We start from the raw sequence: 23,744 nt of genomic DNA, 5'->3' as shown, positions 1-23,744 counted from the left end.
TGGCTAGCCAAGGGCTCTTGGGGCTGGGACTGGGAGGGTGGATCTCCGACTCCATGATCCCTGCCAGTATTGTCTTGCGGGCTGCAACTGGACAGTTGTGCAGATTGCAGAGCAGGAACACAGCAGTCCCAGCTGACATCTCCCTCACATGCGCGTGCAGCTGGTGCACACTTCAGTATGCCGGGTTGTGCCACCTTGTGCATCAGTGCACATGCCTGCCATCACCCAAGATGATGGTTGGTGTGTGATCTTGGGCGGTGCCAGGCATGTGTGCTGATGTGCAGATGCATGAAGTGGTGTAACGGCATATTTAAGTGCCGTGCACATGTGTGCACACACACAGGAGGGAGGCAGGGGCCCACACCGGGCTGGTGCCGGCCCTGTTGTAAGCCATTATGAAAGAAGGATATTCCTGGAATATGGAGTATGGGGGGGGGGAGGGAATTAATTTATATTTCAAAGTTCTTGACCAAAATGTGCTATCTGAAAAAGCAGTGATGCAGTCTCTGCCCCAAATGGTTTGCAATCTGCCATATAGACAAGACGGAGGTGCCAGGGAAGGTAGGTATTAGCTAACGATGCATGAAGATGGCAAAGGGAGCAACGTACTGCGGACAGGTGAAGCCATCAAGTCTGATCTTTTCCCATGAGTAGGTAGAATGATTTCATTGCTCAGGCTGTTGGCCGTGGAAACTTGAAACAATGCAGAAGCATTAGCAGAAATAAAAAATGCAAATCCAGCCTGTAAAATACAAAACCCAGGCTTTCTATGTAGAGATCAGAAACATTATGAATGTTTAACTAGATTTTCTTCGCGTTGAAAGGGACTTACATGTTCTGTTGCATCATTTGCTTGGATGATTCATCCACAAGCAAGCTAAACCAGTTTACAAAGAATGGACTCTTGAATAATCCTATCAATCATGGGCTTCAGCCTTTTAAACTAACCTGCATATTGCAGGCCGAACAGAATGTAAATTAAAACAGCACCTCCTACCATGTTGGAGCTGAATGGATGAGCATCTCGCCTTTCCTTACAATTGGAGAGAGTCTTTTTTTCGGTTGGGGACACATTCCCTCCAGGGTAATTTGGGAGGGGGCTGTCTCATTTTTCTCAGTTCACATTTCTGCAGCAATTTGCAGGTTTTTTAAGGTCTCAGTGGCTGTGTAAATAACTGCCAGCATGTTTTACTAGTTATTGAAATCAGTGGAAATCCATAATCTATGCATATTTTTAGAGAGGCATACTCTTTAACCTGTATCCTCAAATACTTCCATCTTCCACTCTTACCAAATTCATTCTGTTTTTTCACAATCTTCCCAGCAAAATGGTTGCCAACTTTTTTGGGGGAGGGGGGAGGCATCAAAAGACGCTTATTCTCTCAGCCTGACCTACCTCATAGGATTGTTGTGAGAATAAGGGGGGGCAGAGAGAAGAAACATGTGTGCTGCCTTGATCTCTTTAGGGGAAAGGAGGAATATAAATTTAATGAACAAAATGAATAAAAACCATATACATGCCTGCTCAGAAGTAAGCTCCATTGAGTTCAACAGGAGTTACTCCCAGGTAAGTGTGTATAGGACTGCAGCCCAACTTATTTCATACATTTAAAACATGTATAGCCTGTTTTTCTCAAAGTGGAAAAAAGGAGAAAACATGCAAACTAAAATGTCAATAAAACTATGTGAAGACCAAGAGGTGGGCAGGTGGGTGGATGGGAACCTAAATACAGCAACCAATAAAACCGAAAAGGCACATTAGCTGTGAAAAGCTTTGCCTAAGCAAACAAGCCTTGAAAGCCTGCTTAAAAGGGTCACGATTCAAGGTATGGTGAACATCAATAGGCAATTCGTTCTATACTCTGGGGACTAGTGCTAAGGATTGGAACTCTGGCCTCCCTGCTCCTAATCCAGAGGTGGGGAGCCTTTTTCAGCCTGGGGGCAGCATTCCCTTCTGGACAACTTTCTGGGGGCTAGTGGCGGTTGGTGACTCCACGTCAGTGGGGCAGTGGAATCTGCTCTGGGTTTATCCTGAACTTCCAAGGAGCTGTCTGAGGTGGACAGCTCCTTGAAAGTTCAAACTACAATCCGGAGCAGATTCCACTGCCCCACTGACATGGAGCCATCAACCACCACTGCCAGGGACCACACGCCAGTGGTGGGCAGAGCCAGAGGCAAAAGTAGGCAAAGCAATAAACGTGTATTTCATCTTTGATCAGTAGGCTAGTTTCTAGCCACCCCGTCTATCCAGGCAAAAGAGAGGCATTATCAGAGTTCAAGGACTCATTTCAGCCACGGAAGCACAGTCATGGAGGACGCAAGGCAGGGCTGAGGAGTGGAGGCGTAGCTAGGAAGGAGGTGTGGCCTGGGGATAGGGTTACCATCATTTTGTCATTTCAAAATGTACATTTGGATTCGATAAGTGAAAAGTAAGAGTATGCTGTTGCACCATCTCAAAAAGAGTACATGTACTCTTAAAAGAGTATGGTTGGTAACCCTACCTGGGGAGAGCCCCGAGGGCCAGAGAAAGCGGTGTGGAGGGGCACATTTGGCCCCTGGGCTGGAGGTTTCCCACTTCGTCCTAAAGCAACATCCTCACCATTATGGCACACTGGCTCTCTCTAGACCCTTACAAGTAGTATCCTAGATCCTGAACACATACAATCATTAATAAGTATCTTGAGGATTAGAACCTTAATCCACCGTTTCAAATCAATGTATAAATTCAGCTGATGGCCATTAAAAATGGATGTGTTTTTTAAAACTGATGATGATGCCCCCCCCCAAAAGAAATTCCAGAGTTGAGTTGTAATTGTCCCTATATCGGATTATGAATGGACTATATAATAGCATAAACAAATATTTACATTTATTTGGTTATAGAAGAATTGTTTGCCCCATTTTTCAATTAAAAGATAGAATGCTCAAAGGAGCTTACCACAAACATGAAAAACATACCATCCGTACTTGACAAAGAAAAAGAAAACGACAGTGCAATAGCTGATTAAAAACAAATAGCAAACAAAGGCTGCTTCCAGACTGGGGGGGAAGGCTTGATATTGCAAATGTGTTGTTGAGATAGCTGAGTGGTAGAACACCAATGCATGCAGAAGGTTCTAGGTTCAATCCCCAGCATCTCCAGTAGGGCTGGGAAAGTCCCGTGCCTGAAACCCGAGAGAAACAGCTGCCAGTCAGTGTAAACAGTATGAGCTAAATGGGCCAATGGTCTGACTCAGTATAAGGCAGCTTCCTATGTTCCACACAGGGTGTTGGCAGCAGGTCATTTTAACTTATTGGTCCTTCCCTAGAAAAGGAAAATCCAGATTAAATTGGCAGAAAATACATCATGTGAACACTAAAGAACAAAAAACCCTGTATGTATGCACCAATTCCACCATGAGCAGCTATCTGGAAGCCCCCCAAATCACTCTCTGGGGAATCAGTCAAACGTTTTCATTTTGGTGGGTCAAAAGCCAAAATACTAAAATGTAACTTTACTAAATTAATCTGGTGAGCTTCTTTTCACCAAGGTCAGAGATCTGTGCATGTCACTGTTAATCGAATATTATAAGGCCATTTATCATGTTGGCTAGCAAACTGAGGTTCTCTATTTTATTAGCAAACTTTGACAACTCATTATTATTATCATCATCAACAACAACAACAACATTTATTCATCGCTTACTACATTAAGTGTCTCAAAGTGACTTACAATTGTAACAAAGTATACAAATACAAAAAGTTTAAAGCAACATCAAAAGAATAAAACATGAATTACTAAAAGTACTCATCCTGCAATATTATTAACCAGACAAATCCTAACCCTCCCCACTAAAAAATGAACATGACAACATTATTTCCACTCCTCTTGGAGGCTTCCAAAAGATCCCAGCAGTGGAAATTCCTGTCCCCAGTTAACTGCTCAGTGGATGGATCCCACTATGTGAAAGCAGCACTGGTTCTGATCAGTCAGCCCAGTCACAGGTGGGGCATCAACTAGTCAAGGGGAGACAACAGGAAGAGGGCAAACCTTCCCTGCTGGTCCTTCTGGCCTCCAATCCAGAAAATCCAGTCCAGTTTTCTGACCCCCTCACTTTTGCCTGAGCAAATATATAAAGGGCAGTCCTGAGATTGTTGTATCTTGCAGAACGGGTTACTGCGGGCTTGTGTGCAGCTAACAGGTGAGTATAGGCTGTAAATGGGGTGATTTTGAAGATGTGGAAAGGGCAATTGCTGCCTTTCAGGGCTGAGGTCCTCAACTCAATAGCTGGGATGGTTTCCATCTATGAGTAGAGGTCATATTGATGCATAGTAGCTTCTACTGACAATGTCCTTCCAGAGTGGCAAGTGTTGCTTTAAATGTGCCTTAAGTGTACGGGGTGTACACAGCCAAAGTTTTTGCAGGCAAGATGCATCAGATCTCATTTGAGGACATTTCATGCTTGTATTGAAATAGATCCATCTAGCCTTCTTAACCTCACATGAAGGAAGTGGTCTGTGTGGTTGCAAAATCTCTAGCTGGCTTCAAGCTACCCTAATCTTGCTTTTATGCCTCATATTCTCCATCAGTTGCCATTGAGGTGGATGGGAGGGCTCCATGTGATGCTGGTGGCAAAGGGCTTGTTAGTGGTACAGATGACTAAAGAAAAACGCTAGTGGTTGTCACTCTCCTAAAACTATATTGAAGGAATGGAGATTGGATGGATACCATGCTTTCAAAAACTAAGCTGGGTAAGGATAATTGATGAAGGATATTAAGGTCAGGTCGCCAACTTTTCATTTTAGCTGTGCTTTTTAATAGGAGCATGATGTGTGGAAATATTACTGGGAGATCATGTTTGTTTTCATGCTATTAAAAATAACTAAGCTGCTGGTTCGGGGGGGGGGGGTCAGATCATGCTGCTATTAAAGCTGCAAGACTGAACCAGGCTGGCTCTTCTGGTCAGGTGGCAACTCTTGTTTTAGTTAATCTCTGTTGCCTTATCCTAAAAACCTGTTCCAAAATGTTGCAATTCTACAAACATGACCCAAAGCACACATTCACTGTTTCCTTAAGTATGTTTATGTGGAACATAGGATGTAACTAGATTTGTTGTTGACAGATTGGTGGTCAAGATCTCCCACATAAAAAAAAAGTAAATAATAACATGGGAGCGTTTACCCAGATGCTGCCCAGCATTCCTGACCATCGGCCATGTTGGCTAGGCCTGATGGGCCTTGGTGTCCAACAATACCTGGAGAGCCACAGGTTTCCTGTCACTAGTTTAACCCGTTCCCTTGTGCTGTTTTCCCAGTCACAAACCCCTATTTGCTCTATGGGGGCAAACATACAAGCAAAACCAGAGCTTGGAAAAGTTACTTTTTTGAACTACAACTCCCATCAGCCCAATCCAGTGGCCATTCTGGCTAGGGCTGATGGGAGTTATAGTTCAAAAAAGTAACTTTTCCAAGCTCTGAAAACCTACACATGGCCCACACAGGAGGCGTGTGCTATTGTCAGGAAGAATGTGGGTGGGTAAAGGAATCAGAATAGTAGAGTTGGAAGGGCCCTATAAGGCCATCAAGTCTAACACCTTGCTCAGTGAAGGAATCCAAGATAAGGAATACCTGACAGCTAGCTGTCCGGTGGCCTCTTGGATGCCTCCAGTGTTGGAGAGCCCACCACCTCCCTAGGTCATTGGTTCCATTGTCATACCGCTCTAACAGTTAGGAAGTTTTTCCTGATGTTCAGTTGAATCTGGCTTCCTGTAAATTAAGCCCATTATTCCATGTCCTGCACTCTGGGATGATTGAGAAGCAATCCTGGCCCTCCTCTGTGTGGCAACCTTTCAAGTACTTGAAGAGTGCTATCTTATCTCCCCTCAGTCTTCTCTTCTCCAAGCTAAACCTGCTTAGTTCTTTCAGTCTCTCCTCACAGGGCTTTCTTTCCAGTCCCCTGATCATCCTTGTTGCCCTCCCCTGAACCTGTTCCAGTTTGTCTACACCCTTCTTAAAATGAGGTTTCCAGAACTGGATGGAGTACTCCAGCTGAGACCTAACCAGTGCTGAATAAAGGGAAATAGTAATTCACATGACTGGGAAACTATATTTCTGTTAATGCAGCCTAAAATAGCATTTGCCTTTTTTGCAGCCATATCACACTGTTGGCTTATGTTCAGGTTGTAATCAACAACAATTCCAAGATCCTTCTCATTTGTAATATTGCTGAGCCAAGTATCCCCCATGTTATAACTGTGTATTTGAAGAAAACCAAGGGAGCATAGGATTGCGGGGTTTAAAAGAATCTGCCAGTTGCTTCTACTGTAATGGCAATGTTGTGGCTTGCCACTTGGAAACCATGAGAGGCAGTGGACACTAGAGATGGGTGAATCTGTCAATTCTGGTTTCTCCTCCTTTTTTCAATTTTAAGTTCAGTTCTCCCCATTTCCAGATCAGTTTGCAATTTTTTAAAGTCCTCTTGAAAATTCATCAGCATTTTAGTGCAAATTTCATGCATTCTATTTCAACAGCATATCATTCGTATGCCCATATTACCCTAGCAAATGCATTTTTGTGTACGCTACTTGGCTGGGTAACTGCACTGCAAAATTCAGAGAAGGGTGAATTTCAGAGGATGGCTGCAATATAGTTCGTAGATTGTTTCAAATTAAGTAACTTCACCTTTAAATGTGAACTGGATCTAATCCTCCCCCCAATCCCTAGATAAGGCCAAGAAGGAGGGCAGCCTGGATTTCAATTATTGCTTCAAGCTAAGTAGCCAACTCTCGATATGCTTCTAGCCAGAACACAAATACCTCCAGAATATCATTTTTAAATACTTAAATCCCTTTGCATCCCTGTGCTAATTTTTGGTTATTTATTTTCAACAGTGTAGCGGCAACTTCAGAAGTGCAGGGCCTCTTCGTGTTAGTCACAGCCACGCCCCCTCTTCCCCTTGTTGCTGCTGAGTTGAGGAGATTCTTGTTAATGCCTTCTCCCACAACAACAGACATCCCTAGCAGCCAATAACCATGAAAGGGGAGAGTGTTTTCTACTGAGAAGACTCTTCTCAGTGGCTGACTCACCTCTTTTCACTCTGATTGGCTCCAGTCAGCAGGAAAGGACAAGGAAGCATGTTAGAAACCCTTCTCAGTGGCTAACACACTCCCCTTTCATGCTGATTGGCTTGCAGGATGCTGGAGACATAGGAACCCTGCTGGGGGTCCCAACAAAGTAAAGGGTCTAGGACCCTCTGAGCCCCTGGATGACTACATCCCTGTTCGCTTTTAGTAATGCTTGGAAGTTGTTTGGCTCATGTCAAGGGCGGGGGGACCTCACTGGCTCTGCTTCCCACCCTAAGTGTTTTTACCTGCCAGGAATGTGTCCTTGAGCTCTGATCATGCCTCTTCCTTGCTTGGGTGGAGGACAGAGAGGGATGTATAGAAGGTGGCTTATTGTGCAAAAGTAACATTTACATACTGGTCACTCCGCCGGCTTTTGTCTCTTCAGTCCCATCACTGGCAGGTAGCCCTCGGAAGGTTGCTCAGAAGGGAATGCGGCCCTTGGGATGAAAAAGCCTCCCTATCACTGGCATAGGTGGTATTTTGTCTGTGTGGCTGGCCTCTGCCCTTTATCCCTGCTCATTTAAACAGCAGGATGTAGGAAGACCCCTGCTAGATCAGATCTGAGTAAGGTGCCCATGTGTCCTCCTTCACAGAGGACAATCCTCTGACGTACTGTCAGTGGACAATTATCTATGAAAGGGTGTCATGTGCTTGAAAGACTGTTCAGTCCAAGTCCGGTTTGAAGATAAAGAAGGCACATCAGGGAGCCTTGAAGCTGCCCCTCAACAGTTAGCAACATCTGGACAACAGACCAAGCAGGCACACAGCTCACCAGGTGAGATGTAAACATCATAGAGCATGTACTTACTTTTGCGGGCACTACACAGATGTAGTAAATAAAGAAAATGTATTCCTCTTTATATTATAGTATATCTAAATCTGGGTCTATACATATATATTAGCCTGTGCAGTGTGTTGTCTTTTGCTTTTGGGGAATGGGGGTGATGTCTAAGTGTGCAACCCAGAACATAAGCCTATCTCAGGGGTGGGGACCCTGTGGCCCACCAGATGTTGCGAGGCCAATACAACTCACCCTTGGCCATGCCGGCTGGGGCTGATGGGAGCTGAAGTCCAGTAACATCTGGAAAACTGCCTGTTCCCTCTCCTGGCTTATTTCATCCAGCATCCTGTTTCCAGCACTGGCCAGACAGTTGCCTCTGGGGAGCCTCATCCAGGAACGAGGGCCTATTTGTCTGCTTGCTGCCATACGGTAACAAAACTGGTGTTCCCTCTTTGAGAGGGTGCGGCAATATGTACTCTACAAAACAGGCTTGAGTTGTGGGACACTGACCCGTCCACTTCCCTCTCCCTGCAAAACTGCTCTCGGTGGTGCAATGGAGACACTCAGGAATCCCTGCAATGCTGCCCCGTAGATATGTCCAACCTGACCAGTTCAACCTGCCCTTTGTGGAACCAACTGGGTGAGAATGGATGCCTGGGCAAAGGCACTCCCCAATCAGAGAGATGCGCAGCAGACCCAGCCAGGAACTTCCACTTCCCCTCTAAGCTCAGCAGGGCTCCAGTTGTTTGGGTGTTTCGTTCCATATACACCTTGCCTTTATCCAGAGGTTCAGGGCAGCCTTTAAAAAGAATGTCCCATCATACAAATCCCTGGTCTGTCCTTAAGCCTTAGGACAATGGTTCTCAGGGGGTCGTGAAGTCATCCAAGGGGAGGTTGCACAGAGCAAAGAGAAGAATTATGTATTAATTTTAAAGCTTAATGGCTGGTCTGTGAGCCACCAACTTGCAAACCTGCACTGCACATGTGCACAGCCCTCCCCCTCTACCTCCCCCTTCCTCCAGCCGACACAGTCAGTTTCCACCATGCAGCGAGCTGGGCAGCCCAGCACTCAAGCGAGTGTATCAAGAGAAGGGGCCAGCTGGGCTTATTTAAGCTCCAACGCCTCCCCCTCTCTTTTGTCAGCAGCAGTGAGGGAAGATAGATCAAGCTGATTGGCTCTGGCTGTATAAACAGAGGGACCCTGGTCGGAGGGCGCCTGCCAAAAAATAATAGGATGGAGTCCCTCCCCCATGAATACACACCTGGGTACTCATTAAAAATCAACTGTATAGTTTATTTATTACATTTATACCCCACCTTTCTTTTCATGATAGAAACACAAGGCGGCTTACATATGGTTCCCAGGCAGTCTCCCATCCAGGCACTGACCAGACTGACGAGACCTCATGTGCCTTCAGACCATAGCCTAGCACAGCTTTTCCCAACCAGTGTGCCTCCAGATGTTGTTGGACCACAACTCCCATCTTCCTGACCATTGGCAATGCTGGCTGAGGCTGATGGGAGTTGTGGTCCAACAACATCTGGAGGCACACTGGTTGGGAAAGGCTGGCCTAGCACAATGTATACGTGTCTACTCAGAAGTAAGTCTCTTCATATTTAATGAGACTTACCCCCAGGTAAACCAAATTACGGTAATCGGACCAGGCTAAGATTCTGTTGAAGTTTTGAAGCTGTACTGCTTTGCGGGAGGGGCATCCTAACCAGGTCTATTCAAAACCAGGTCTACTCAGAATTCAGTCAAGCAACAGCCATATGAGATAGGTTAGGCTGAGAGTTAGTGGCTGACCCAAGGCAGTAAGTGAGCAAAAAATGGTAAGTACAATAAGTTTCAGAAATGTGAAATTGCACATGCTCTGTGATATTTTTGTTGTTGTTTATCAAGGCTTTCAGTGTGTTTTATACGATCGTATATGCTCATTTAAAAATATGTTGTTACCCAAATTTTGTTGTTTTTACTCTTAACTTGAATGCTATGCATGGTTTAGGGTTGGCATTGGGAGAGAGCAGGGCTCTTGTGGCTTTAACAGCTGTGTAGCAGGCAGAAAGTAAACATAAATTAAATTAAGCCCTTTCTAGTAAGGAAATACAATTATGGGGAAAGCTTCACCTATTGACATTCTGCCTGTTAGACATATATAATTGTCATATGGAGCTTCCTGAGCCAAGTGCTGAAGAGGAGGCATCATTATATTCAGGTGGAGCACTTCAAACCCGAGTCCAAATGCCCTACCTTCAACCAAGCTCTTTTCACCACTCTGGGTGGTTTTATCTCCTTCCTTTAATTTCCTTCAAAATTTGTTAAAAGTTGTTTATATTGCTGTAACCTACCCTGGGACCTTCTGGTGAAGGGCAGGCAATAAATATCATATTTGTTTCTGTGATGAATAAAAAGTGACATTATTTAACTCTTATTCATGTATTTTGTTGATTAACAGAGACTAAAATTACAACAGTTAGCATGTGGGGGTTGTGAAAATTTTTGAGGTTACAATGGGGGTCCCATACTCATAAAGGTTGGGAACCACTGCCTTAGCATACACAAGCGGCAATACAGAAGCATTTTAAATAACGTCATTGTCAACTTGGCAACCAAAATGACATTAGTTCTGGGACTGGTGCCAGTACTTGACATCCTTGGACAGCTATCCCAGCACCCTTGGAGTGCTGATGTCTGTTAGGATTTACTTGTTGTTGTTGTTCAGAAAAACAAAGGGCCCAATTCTCCAAGCAGTGCCAGGCAACTGAATCCAAACAGAGTCATCGTTTTTCACAATGCCCCTGATCTGCTGTCACTCTTGAGCGTTGTGTACAGGCCTCATGGAGGCTCACTTTACATTTTATAAACCTGGTTTTTCTAGAGTTCTCAAACGTGCAGGGCGAAAGGATTTTATTATTTATTTCTTTATTTTATTAGATTTATATCCCGCCCTTCCTGTAGGAGCCCAGGGGAGCCTGCATGAGTTCACGCTCCATGCATCAGAGAAGGCAATGAGAATGATGCTGAAGTTAACATGGTCATCCCCCTGCTGCCCTCCTCATGTGCTTATTGAAGACAAAGGCTGTAATTTGCTCCTTATCACGCAGAGCTTTCCCTGTACAAGACAGGTCAGGGATGATAAGCTCAGGCCTAGGAGTCAAATTTGGCCCCCAGACCTCTCTATCTGGCCCTTGGGACTCTCTCCAGACCACATTCTCTCTCCCCCAGGGCACATCTCTCACTGCCCTTGTTTCACACCCTCAACTGATTTCGCCTGGCTGGAATGTATTTTTGGATTCTGATCATGCTTCTCACTTGCCTGAATGGAGGATACAGAAGGGTGTGTGTATATGTCTGTAGAGACTAGCCTACTGTACAAAAATAAAATTCATATTCATTTTTCTGCCCACTTTTGCCTCTGGCTTTGGCCACCATTGACATACTGTCCCTGAAAATTTGCCCAGAAGGGAAGATTCTGAAACCTGTGGCTGAAAAAGGCATTGAGAGAGGTGGTGGCTGTTTCCACTTCATATAGGTGAATGGAGTCTTGAGTTGGAGTGGTAAAAGGCCACCGAGTTGATTCACAGAATGGAAAACATACTATATTGTTGTGCCTCCATTATAGCAACAGTTGAGCATCCTGCCGTGAGCCCTTCGAACTCTCGGAAATGTTGAGGAGTACTCTAAAACATACATATATCAGTTCACATGTTGGCTCTGTTACATCCCACCAAATGGATTTAATCATTTTTTAATTTTTTTAAACAATCTGCTTTTCTTATACAAACTGTTAGTGAAATCCTAAAACCAATTTCTAGGAACAGAGTGTAAAAGTAAACATGTTGTAAAACTTAACATTTCATTCTAAAAGCCCAAGTCAACCAATTTTTTCCCCCTGTAGTTGTAAATTCTATGAGCAGAGCCAACACTGAAAAGACTCTTCTCCCAAAAGCCACATGACCTAGCCAGGCAAACGTACTTCTTGGAGCAAGCTTGTCAGTTGCTCTCCTCTAACTCTGGATGTTGTGGGGTATGGATGTTCAAGAGGAAGCAATGACCAAGCTGGCTTCACATTGGTCCTCTAAACAAACTGATATGGGATGATGGAGGCAAACCATCATCCCAAACACTTCCTCACTTGGTGGGAGGAGCTTTGATGAGGGTGGAAGGATCTGTCAATTTCGGTTCTCTCTATTTCTCATTTTTTTCAAACTTATATTTAGTTCTTAAATTCAGTTTTTAAAACAAAAAAATCCTCATGTAAATTCTTCAACATTTTAGTGCAAATTTCTCCTAATAAACATATTTTTGTGCACAGTTTTGATTAACGTATATGTTTCTGCAAGCCGTTTTTCCTAATACAAATACATATTTGTATGCCATTTTCATAAATAGGTGCTCTGTCCCTTAATATATTGATTTTTGTAAACATTGGTTGGAGAAGTGCATCTCAAAATTCAGGTAAGTGCGACGTTTGAAGGATGGCTGTGTTTCGGTTCTCAAATTCAGCTTCAAATGTGAACTGAATCAAATTTCTTCCCCATCCCTAGCTCTGAGTGTTCCTGTTTGGATCACCTTGTTCATTCTTTTATTTTTGTGTTTTTTCCCCTTCTGCAGAATCTGAGCAGCTTGTGCAGGGGACTCTTGCTGGGAAACATGGCGGAGAAGGGGTCACCTTTTGTCGTGGGGCTGTTGGTGATGGGCAATGTGATTATCATGGTAAGAGTGCTGAAGCTGCGATATTTGTAGATGGAAGGGGAAGGCCTGGGTGTTCACTTAGAATCTGTAAAATGTGGGTGGCGAGTAGGCATGTGCCAGAATTCTGCCCAATTTGGATTTGATACTGAATCTTCCATTAATTTGCTTATTCGCAACAACAACAACTTATTCTCTATTGTTGCACGGATTGGATTTTTATGTAGCAATTTTCTGTGGCTATTTTTGGAAATGGATTTTTAAAAAAATCTGGCTCTAAAATATTGATATTCAAAACAATAATTTTATTGATATTTCCTTTCAAAATATTGATATTAATATCAATATTTTTGTGAAGAAGAAAAAACAGGTCGGTAAAAGCAGCAGCTAGCAGACAAAGAGCAAACTTGAATTGATACCAGTCTGTTAGGTCAACAGAATGCTTTTGCAACAGCAACAGCCAACAGATCCCATCCCTAGTGATGGGGTAACCTGGTTCACTATAGTTCTACTAACAGAACTTGTGTTGTGTTAAGAGGGGGCATAGCCTAGTGATAGTGCATGAGCTTTGCCTACTGAAGGTCTCCAATCCCCTACATCTCCAGTTAGAAGGCTGGGGAACCACTTTCAGTCAAGTAGACAGTATTGGGATGTAAGCCTTTCTCAACCTTGGGCCCCCAGATATCGTTGGGACTCCCAACTTCCAGCATCCCTAGCATTGGCCATGCTGGCTAGGGATCATGAGAGTTGTAGTCCAACATCTGAGGATCCAAGCCTGGGAAAGGCTGGTGGACCAATAGTCTGAAACTCCTTATAAGGCAACTTCCTATATAACAACTTTCTCATATCTGTGCAGCTTGCAGGACTGGCACTTTATGCCGAATCTGTCTGGGTAACAGCTGATCCATACAAAGTGTACCCCATTATGGGAGTGTCGGGCAAAGACGACGTCTATGCGGGTGCCTGGATCTCCATTTTCACTGGTTTTTGCTTCTTCTGCGTCTGCGTCTTTGGCATTATCAGCCTCGTGCGTGGCAACCGCCTGATGGTATTGTTGGTGAGTAAAGCGAGGAGGAAAAAGGGATGCTCCTGAATGTTTTTCCCCCAGATGAAGTCTCCCACCACTTCTCAGCTGTGTTGGGGGCAGGGGAGAGACATCTTTGACACTCTTCCCCTGCCTATGGGAAGGGCTCTAGCTCAGTGGTAGAGCATCTGCTTTGCATGCAGAAGGTCCCAAGTTCAATCCCCAGCATCTCCAGGTAGGGCTGGAAGAGTTTCCCTGCCTGAAACCCTGAGGAGCTGCTGCCAGTCAGTGTAGACAGTACTGCGCTGGGTGGACTAATAGTCTGACTCAGCACAAGGCAGCTTCCCATGTTGCTGTGACTGAAGATGCTTTGGAAGACAGAGCTGTTGCTTGTGATGCATAATCCACCTCTCCCCACATCAACCCACCTGGACCCTGCATTTGTCATCTGCAGCCCTTTTTCATGTGTCCCCTCTGAGAGAGGACAGAACAGGCCTTTTCAGTAGTGGCTCCCTCATTATGGAATACTCTCCCCAGAGAGATGTGTCTTGTGCCACTATTAGCGGCTTTGGGGCCAGACAAAGATGTTCCTGTTTGGCCCGGCATTTGCTTCTTAAATGGGATCATATGGTATGGTGGTACTGGGGCTCATATTTGTAGTAGGGTGGGGTAGGATTCCTACTTTTTATGATATTCCAATATCGGCACTTTTAGTCAATACAATTGTCATCATTTTGAATTCCCTGGAAACCTTTTTGGTCTCCAGCCGTCCTTTTCTCTCTTGGGAAGGGAATATAAGAACAGCCTTCTGGATCAGGCCAGTGGTTCAACGAGTCCAGCATCCTGTTCTCCCAGTGGCCAGTCAGCAGGACCTGAGGCAATAGCACTCTTCCCTCCTGCAGTTTCCAGCAACTGGTATTGCAACCCTGGGCTCCTGCTGGGAGGAAGGGTGGGATATAAATTAAATAAATAAATAAATAAATAAATATTCAGAAGCATGCTGCCTCTGACAGTGGAGGTAGAATATATCCATCAGGATTAGAAGCCACTGATAGCCTTATCCTCCATGATTTTTTCTAAAATCTTGTTCCGGAGAACCTTTGGGAGGGACTCAAGGTGGAGCCTGACACTGATTTTATGCCTTCTACGTTAAATTTTACCCTTGTAGTCCCCTTTAGTACCACTCCCTATATGTGTGTGTATATAGTATTTTATGTATTTTAATTGTATTTTATGTATTTTAATTTATTTTAATGTTTTTGTGATGTTATTGTTTACAATTTTATTGTGTACGTTTTTGATTTTATTTTTGTAAGCCGCCCTCATTGTCCTATTATAGGGTAGAAGGGCGGGATAGAAATATTTTAAATAAATAGATAAATAAAGGTTGGCTTGCTGCAACCCTAGCAGTTGGTAATCTCACTATCAACCTATTTGTTTTTCCTATCCTCAGTATCTGGTGCTGATTCTGGTTGTCTACATGTTTGAGTGTGCATCTTGCATCACGTCCTACACACACCGTGATTATGTAAGTGCAGGAATGGGGACTCTTCCAACTAAGCCTTTCACTAGCAGGGGCTTGGCTGTCAAGTTTGAGAGGAAGAGTGGGTCTGAACTGTATTTTAGCCCAGGGTGGTAAATCTCTGGCCCGTCAGCCCCCAACATAATTTTCAGCCGTCACCATGATCTTAATTCTTATCATGGCACTGGGCTGAGCAGAGAGATGTCAGGCTTTCTGCCCAGCCCAGCACTATGATTGGGATGAAAATCACCCGCTCCTCACTCTTCAGATGATCAGTCTAATCATGTGGCTCCCTATCTGTGTAATATGCTCTCCAATGAGGTCCGCCTGGTGCCTCCATTGACATCTTTTGGGCACCAGGTAAAGGAGTACTTTTTCTCCTAGGCATTTTAGATTCAGATGATGTTTTGTTTTAAAATGCTGCTAAACCTTTCTGTGGCTGCATGGGGGTGTTATTGCTATTGCTTTCTTGTTGTTTATTGTTATGCTTTTATTGTGTGTTTTATCTGTTTTTGTTTCAACATTGTGTAAGTTGCTTGGGGACCTTCAGGGATCAAGCGACTAACAAATCTAATAAACAATAATAATAATAATAATGGGAGGGGGCATAACTCCTCTTCAGCAGAACTACACAGCGCCTGTACAGTAGGGCCCCACTCATACGGCGGGTTATGTTCCAGACCTCCGCCTAAAAGCTAAACCCGCCTAAAAGCAGAACTCATTCAATAGAATGGTGCCCGATGCCCGAAAAACACCGTAAAGGCAGAACAAGCGCCGTATGAGTAGGGCCTTACTCTCATTGAAAGCTGTCATATTAGTGGAACGCCAAAAAGCGGGGCCCTACTGTATGTGTGTCCTGTGTGTGTATATGCAGTGTACATGCTCGCTGCTGGCATGCAGCCCACAGAGGGTTGGCCAAAGATGATTGCAGCCCTCTGGCCAAAAAAAGTTACCCACCCCTGATTTAGCCTCATCTGCCCTTCTCAATTTGAGCTAGGGACTGGAGTGGGACTGGAGGGCCTCCATCTAGCGTTGGGCCAAAGACACAGGTTAGGGGTGTTGTTGGTGTACCACCCACCTATTACACAACAGCCTCCCTGACCGAGCCGGCAGAGGTTGTCTCAGGTGTGGTGCTGGAGGAACCTAGAACAGTGGTTTTGGTTTGGGGTGACTTCAACATCCATGCTGAAGCCGCCACAGATCCAGCTCGAGAGTTCATGGCCTCCATGGCAACTATGGGCCTGTCTCAAATGATCATTGGTCCAACACACAGAGCAGGGCATACCCTTGATCTGGTCTTCTCTCCATGTGGAGAGGGTGGTATTCTGGAAATTGGTGGTTTGGAAATCACCCCATTATCATGGTCAGACCACGTCCTGGTGAGGTCTGGTCTTGCAGCAACAATTCTCCCCTGCAGGAGTGGAGGACCAGTTAGGATGGTCCGCCCTCAGAGACTGATGGAATCTGATAGATTTCTGACCACTCTGTGGGATTTTCCAGTGGATAAAGCAGGTGAGCCTGTTGAGGTCCTAATCTCACTATGTAGTGGTGAGACTCGTAGACCCATTGATGTGATTGCTCCTGAGGGCCTCCTCTGGTGCCATGGAGCCCACTTTGCTCCTTGATATACTGAGAAACAGCGGTTGATGAAACAGACTGGGCGAGGGCTAGAGCGTAAGTGGTGTAGATCTCACTCTGGAGCCAACCAAACACATGTTCAGGCTCACAATCCGGCCTACCACATGATTTTGGGGTCAGCAAAGTGATCCTACTTTGCTGACTCCATTGAGTCCTTGAGGAGCTGTCCAGCTTAGTTGTTCTGTGTGGTCCGGAGGTTGACCACTCCTGACCAGGGGGATGGACCTCTGGAGCACACTGTGTCCAGATGTAACTGGCTGGCTAAACACTTTGAGGACAAAGTTGCTTGGCTCCTCAGTGATTTAGATGCTACTAGTGTGGCAGTCCAGCCGAGGTGTCCAATGCAACATCAAACCCAGTATTGTGGGATCTATTCCAATAAATAGGACCTGATGATGCGGACAAGATGCTTGCAGTGATGCATGACCACTTGCTCATTAGATCCTTGTCCATGCTGGCTTATTAAAGCTATATGGAGAGGGGTGACTGAGTTGGTCACAGGTAGAGTAAATGCATCTTTGTGTGATGCCCACTGCCCTTAAAGAGACGGTGGTGCATCCACTTCTTTAAAAGCCCATACTGGACCCAATGAACAACTATACACCAGTTGCCAACACCCCTTTCTTGGCAAAGGTGGTGGAGAATGTGGTTGTACGCAGGTATTCCTGGATGAGGCTGATTATCTACATCATCACAATCTGGATTTAGACCTAGTTTCAGAACTGAATCAGCCTTGGTCGCCCTGATGGATGACCTTTATTGTGAGAGAGACAGGGAAGTGCAATCCTATTACTTCTGCTCAATATCTTAGTGGTAGTTAATGATCATGATATCCTCCTGGACTGACTCAATGGAATGGATATTGGAGGCACTGTATTACGGTGGTTCCACCCTTACCTTCAGGCACATGTCCAGAAAGTAACATTGGGTGAGTGTTCTGCAGCCCCCTGGCATTTGTGCTATGGGGTTCTACAGGGTACTATTCTCTCCCCAGTGCTATTCAACATCTCTATGAAGCTGTTGGGAGCAGTCATTAGGAATTTTGGAGCAAGGTGTTAGCAATATGCTGATGACACACAGCTCTATTTCTCCATAACATCTCAACAATTCTGGGAACTGTAGTTTAGCCTGACAGAGCTGCAATTCCCAGCATCCTGAACAAATTACACTTCCCATTATTCTTGGGGGGAAGCCATGTGCTTTCAATGTATAGTGTGGATGTGACCATATGGAAACACTTTGATTGTTTAATGGAAGGCGAGGCCTATTATTTCTGCCATTTAAAAAAAAAAATGAAACTCTTTGCTGAGATCGGTATGTGTGTCTGTATTTACACAATTCAATTTCTCGGGAAGCGGAATATTTCGAATATATGGATCTTGTAAAGATGTGGGTGTTGGGGAATGTGGCTGACCAACATTTTCTCTCTCTTCCCCACCCCAGGTGGTTTCAAATTCCAGATTAATAACCAAACAGATGTTGACCTTCTACTCAGCCGACTCCTACCAAGGCCGGGAGCTCACCCGTATGTGGGATCGGTTCATGATGGAGGTAATTTGCCTTAGGCCAACCTGCCATGACTCACCTGAGCAGAACCACCCAGAGCTGGCCAGCTTGCAATTCCTTGTCAAGGAGAGCGCTCTGCTTCCCAGACAGTGGCGGCAAAGCAGAAACTTCTTTTGCTGCCCCACAAAACATAGGATGCTGCCCTATCCCAAGTCAGACCATTGGTCCATCTAGCTCAGTATTGTCTACGCTGACTGGCAGTGGCTCTCCAGGGTTTCAGGCAGGATCCTCTCTCAGCCCTTCCTGGAGATGTTGGGGATTGAACCTGGGACCATGTACATGCCCCTGAGCTACAGCACTTCCTGTGCCGTTCCTGTAGGCTCATTTGCTAGTGCTGCATCAAGCAGCACAAGGGATGTTGCCTTGGCATGATGTAGGCCAAAGATAAGGAACCTGCAGCTCTCCTGGGCTACAACTCCCGTCATACTTTACTATTGGCTATACTGGCTGGGGCTGATGGGAGCTGGAGCCTAATAGGTTATCCATCCCTGGTGTAAGGCTGCATAACCTCATTCTAGTGTACCTCCCAGCATGGAATCCTGCCATAACTGATGGAGGCACCAGCAACATGGCGCATCCATGTTTCTGAAGACAGCTGCACAGGGCTAGTGACAAAACTGAATACTGTTTGGTAGTGGATGGAGACTCTGTGTGCAGAGCTGCTGCTAGCCAGCTGATCTCATGTTGGCATAGGACTCCCTTGAATAGGAAGCGGTCTTATACCACTAGGTCAGACTGTTTGTCCATCTTGGCTCTCCAAAGGTGGGCTGGGGAACCTTTGGCCCTCCAGATGATGCTGAACTGCAACTCCCATCAGCCCCAGCAAGCATCGTCAATGGCCAGCAGCCAGTCAGCGATGATGGAGGGCCAAAGGTTCCTCACACCTGCTCCAAAGTTTTGAACAGGGGAATTTCCCATCATCTGATCCTTTCAACTGGAAACTTAAAGGATTGAACCTGGACCTTCTGCATGCACCAACATGTGCCAGCCTTCTGCAACCTGGTGCCCTCCAGATGTTTTGGACTATACCGTCCATCATCCTTGAGTACTGGCCATGCTGGTTAGAGCTGATGGGAATTGGTGTCCACCTACCTGAAGGGCACCAAGTTGGGGAAGGTTGGCATATGCTATTTTATTGAGTTATGGTCTCTCCCAAAATATGTCTAGCAACCCTGAACACAGCAGCTGGGGAGGGTGAAAAGCATGAGCAAGGGGTCCTCTTCCAAGATGGCTCTTGAAATCAGAGGTATTAACACTAACCTGAATGATTCCCTCCCCCTCCCCATTTCCACCTCTAGCAACAATGCTGTGGCACCAATGATCCCATGGACTGGGTGAACTACACCTCAGTCTTTAGAGCCAGGTACCCAGAGGTGGTGGCACCCTGGCCTTTCTATTGCTGCAAGCGTGATCATAACTTCATCATAATCAACGAAGAGGGCTGCAGACTGGGCCATGTTGACTACATCAACACTAAGGTACTGTGGTCCTTAGCATCTTTCCTGAAGTTGCCCCCTCCCCAGTTCCTGGGCATCTTCATGACAAATCTTGAAGTGCCTGCACTGGAGTAACTAGATGAAGAGAGCCGTCTTTGGGTCCCTAACCAAAACCTGGGGGGCGGTAGTGGCACTCTCAGCATCTCCTCTCCAAGAAGATGTCTGGTTTTCCTTCCTTCCTTCTTTAGGGCTGCTTTGAGCACATCAAGCATGCAGTGCAGAGCTACGCCTGGGGCGTCTCTTGGTTTGGCTTTGCCATCCTTATGCTCACGGTGAGTCTGAGCTGAAGAGCTTGTTTGGGAAGGAAGCAAGAGGAATTTGCTATCAGTAGATGCTGTGTGATGGCCACCAACTTAGATGGTTTTAACAGGGAATTAAACAAATTAATGAAGGATGAGTCTATTAATGGCTACAGTAGGGCCCCACTCATACGGCGGGTGACGTTCCAGACCTCCGCCTAAAAGCAAAACCCGCCGAAAAGCGGAACTCCATCAATAAAATGGCGCCCAACGCCTGAAAAATGCCATAAAAATGGAACAAGTGCTGTAGGAGTGGAGCCTTACTCTGATGGAAAGCCGCCATAGTAGCGGAACACCGCAAAGCGGGCCACTGAAAAGAGGAGCCCCACTGTACTAACCCTGGGCACGTTCACACTATACATTTATTCCACTATAAACAGCCATGGCTTCCTCCAAAGCATCCTGGGAAGTGTAGTTTGTGAAGGGTTGCTGAGGGTTGTTAGACTCTTATTTCCCTCCGAGAGCAACAATTCCCAGAGCTCTCTGGGAAGAGCAACTGACTGTTCAACCACTCATGGAATTGTAGCTCTGTGAGACGAATAGGAGTCTCCTAACAACTCTAAGCACCCTTCACAAACTACACTTACCAGGATTCTTTGGGGGAAAACCATGACTGTTTCAAGTAGAATAATAGTGGAATAAATGTACGGTGTGAATGTGCCCCCTAACTGCTACAGTGTTCTGCCTCCAAAATCGGAGGCGATATGCCTCTGAATACCAGTTGATGGAGATCACTAGTTGGGAGAGTGCTCTTGAACTCATGTCCTGCTTGTGGGGAGGTATCTGGTGGGCCACTGTGAGAACAGAATGGTCAACTAGATGGTCCTTTGGCCTGTTCCAGCAGGGCTCTTATATTGAGAGAGAGAAAGCCAGTGGGCTTTTCCAGATTACCTGCTTATTCAGCATTCATCCTGATTTGCTTTTCACGATGGTTAGATTATGTCTGGTTTTTATTGAGCCTTTGTTCTATTGGGCAGCTATATGACAATGAGCATTCATCCTGTGTCTATCCTGATTTGCTTGTAGAGTGTTTACATGCTGTCCCATTAATAATTTGTTGATCCCACACTTTTCAATTAATTTCCCCACCATTTTCTAAAACGCAAGAGGTCTGTTGTTTTTAAAGTGGGTTTGTTATGTTCAGGTGACAGAGCCCTTTAATCCACTTTAAAAGTACAAACCTAAAGTTCTGGTATGCACTTGAATCCCCCTTCACCAAAATATTGACAGACTGGAGGCACCCAGTTTGGTGCAGCGCCCTGGGAATAAGGAGACCCAGTCTCTTCTCTTCTGTGAAGCTTTCTGGTGACACTGAGCTTATCACACACCCTGGGTCTATCCTACCTGGCAAAGTTAATCACAGTCACAGTCATGTTGGATCAAACAAATGGTCCACATACTCCAAAATCCTGTTTTCCCACAATGGCTAGCTGGATGCCTCCAGGGATGTCAACACACAGGACATGGGTACATCAATCCTCTCCCGCTGTTGCTCCTCAGTGACTGGTATTTGGACTCGTTCTGCCTCTGACTCTGGAAGTTTCATGTAGCCATCATGATGACTCTTTAATCCAGGGGTGGGGAACCTTTGGCCCTCCAGATTTGCTAAACTACAAGTCTTATCAGCCCTAGCAAGCGTGGCCAATGGCCATGGATGATGGGAGTTGTAGTTCAGCAGCATCTGGAGGGCCAATGATTCCCTACACTTGGTATAACCCAGCCTTTCCCAACTAGTGGGCCCCCAGATGTTGTTGGACCACAACTCCCATCAGCCTCAGCCAGCATTGCCAATGGTCAGGAAAGATGGGAATTGTGATCCAACAACATCTGGTGGCCCACTAGTTGGGAAAGGCTGGTATAACCATTGCTATGCTTATCCTCCATGAACCTGACTAATTCCCTAAGGGCCCATGTCATGGTTGTTGTCAGTATAAAATTGGGATGGGACGGGATGGGATGGGACGGAAATGACAAGGTGGGTGGGACTGGAATGATGTATACCACCTTCAACTCCTCAGGAGGAGGAAGGCATAAAACAGGGGCGGCTAACCTGTGGTTCTCCAGATGTTGCTGAACTACAACTCCCCGTCATAGCCCCAATGGTCAGGAATGATAGAAGTTGTAGTTCAGCAACATCTGGAGAACCACAGGTTTGCCAGGTTAATCCTGGTGTAAAAACATGTAATAACATAGTTAGGAACCATTAGTCCATCTAGCTCAGCATTGTCCACACTGACTGACAGCAGCTCTCCAGGGTTTCAGGCGGTAGTTTCTCCCAGCCCTACCTGGAGATGACAGGGATTGCATGTGCAGCAGGTACTCTACCAATGAGCCACCGCCCTTCCCCTGTTGGAGGGGCACAGTGGTATTTGTTACATGATGATGTCTCTTCCACAGTGTCCTGTTGTTCTTCTGGCTATATACCACTACGCCACAATGTAAGGAACCCCAGCTGGTCGATATGAGTTTGCCCCCTATGATGGGGAGGGTGGCACCCTCTGCAGGGCAAGGCATCCTGATCCATCCTCCTAAGGAACCCGCCATGGGGTTTCCTTCTGTGTTATGCTGCACCATAGTATGTCCTCCAACGCTGATCTACTCCCTGCAACTTGCCTGTGGTTGGCTGGTGTTGCTGCCAGACATCTTTAATTCTGCCATTCTGTCCTATGGAGGAATCTTCCCAACCTTCTTTTGTGCAGCTTTTTTTTAAAAAAAATGAAAATGTACAATAAATACTATTTGAAATCCATAAAGAGCAACTGTTCACTTGCGTGTTTTCTTTTTGAGAAATATAAATTTTAATCTGGGTTGTTTCACAGCTGGAGGTAAGTTGAGGGGATGGGCAGAAGAAGGTATATCAGAAACCACCAGCAGATCTCTACTCAGAGTAGACCCATTGAAATTATTGAACCTAAATTAATCATGTCCATCAATTTCAATGAGTTTACTCTGAGCAGGACTTACACTGGATATATCCCATGATGGTTTGCAGTAGATCATGGGATTCCAACTCCCAATTGTTCTAACAATAGCAACGGCAATTAATTTCCCACCACCTAATTCTATATGTAGATCACCTCAGGGACGCTGGAGAATTCTGATGGAAATAGGAGTGGAAATTGCCAAGGTTTACTTATTTGGTCCATGTCTAGAACGGAAATCAATCTAGGGTATACCATGGGTATTAGCTGTTGTTTTTCAGTCTGTAAACGATGTGCAATTGATGACCTTCTCCCAGAGCTTGGAAGCAATTCATTACAAAATACAAATTACTTGTAATTTATTACTTTTTTGAGGAACCAGTGAGTAATTTCTTTACATTTTTGACTGTAATAGAACAAACAGTAATTTTATTACTTTTGAGAAGTAATTGTAATGTTTCCAGCATCACTTTTCGGCATAACTTGGGTGGGGTGAGCAGGGGAAGTCTTCTGCTCCTCAGATTTGTGGGTGAAACAATGTGTCTCAAACTGGGCTTCTGTGCAGCATCACTTTTCCCTCGTGCTCTGTGGGTGGGTAGGGGACAATGAGAGAGGAGGTGGAGAGCGAGATGGGGGTGGAGTGGAGAAAACAATTGTTTTAAAATATGGAAAGTGGTAGAAAAGAATGGAGTGGAGGGAGA

General features: G+C 45.4%; 1 protein-coding gene across 2 annotated transcripts; it reads left to right on the top strand.

Annotated features, from left to right (window-relative positions):
• The first annotated feature begins 4,016 nt into the window (after positions 1 to 4,016).
• Positions 4,017 to 22,873, top strand: UPK1A (uroplakin 1A). Of its 2 annotated transcripts, XM_061596635.1 has the most exons (9): positions 4,017 to 4,181; positions 7,697 to 7,878; positions 12,500 to 12,601; positions 13,434 to 13,634; positions 15,055 to 15,129; positions 18,205 to 18,312; positions 19,626 to 19,805; positions 20,012 to 20,095; positions 22,520 to 22,873. In XM_061596635.1, the coding sequence occupies exons 3-9, from the start codon at positions 12,539 to 12,541 to the stop codon at positions 22,562 to 22,564; spliced, it is 756 nt and encodes a 251-aa protein (XP_061452619.1). In that variant the 5' UTR covers positions 4,017 to 4,181; positions 7,697 to 7,878; positions 12,500 to 12,538; the 3' UTR covers positions 22,565 to 22,873. The 2 variants fall into 2 exon arrangements, with proteins under 2 accessions (XP_061452619.1, XP_061452618.1); XM_061596634.1 differs by lacking the exon at positions 7,697 to 7,878 and having other exon boundaries at positions 4,018 to 4,181.
• Positions 22,874 to 23,744: the final 871 nt, after the last annotated feature.

The sequence above is a fragment of the Rhineura floridana genome, chromosome 15 (assembly GCF_030035675.1).
Source record: "Rhineura floridana isolate rRhiFlo1 chromosome 15, rRhiFlo1.hap2, whole genome shotgun sequence".
Taxonomy (NCBI): Eukaryota; Metazoa; Chordata; class Lepidosauria; order Squamata; family Rhineuridae; genus Rhineura; species Rhineura floridana.
The sequence above is the reverse complement of the archived record's forward strand: the minus strand, read 5'-3'. Positions and strand labels throughout refer to the sequence as shown.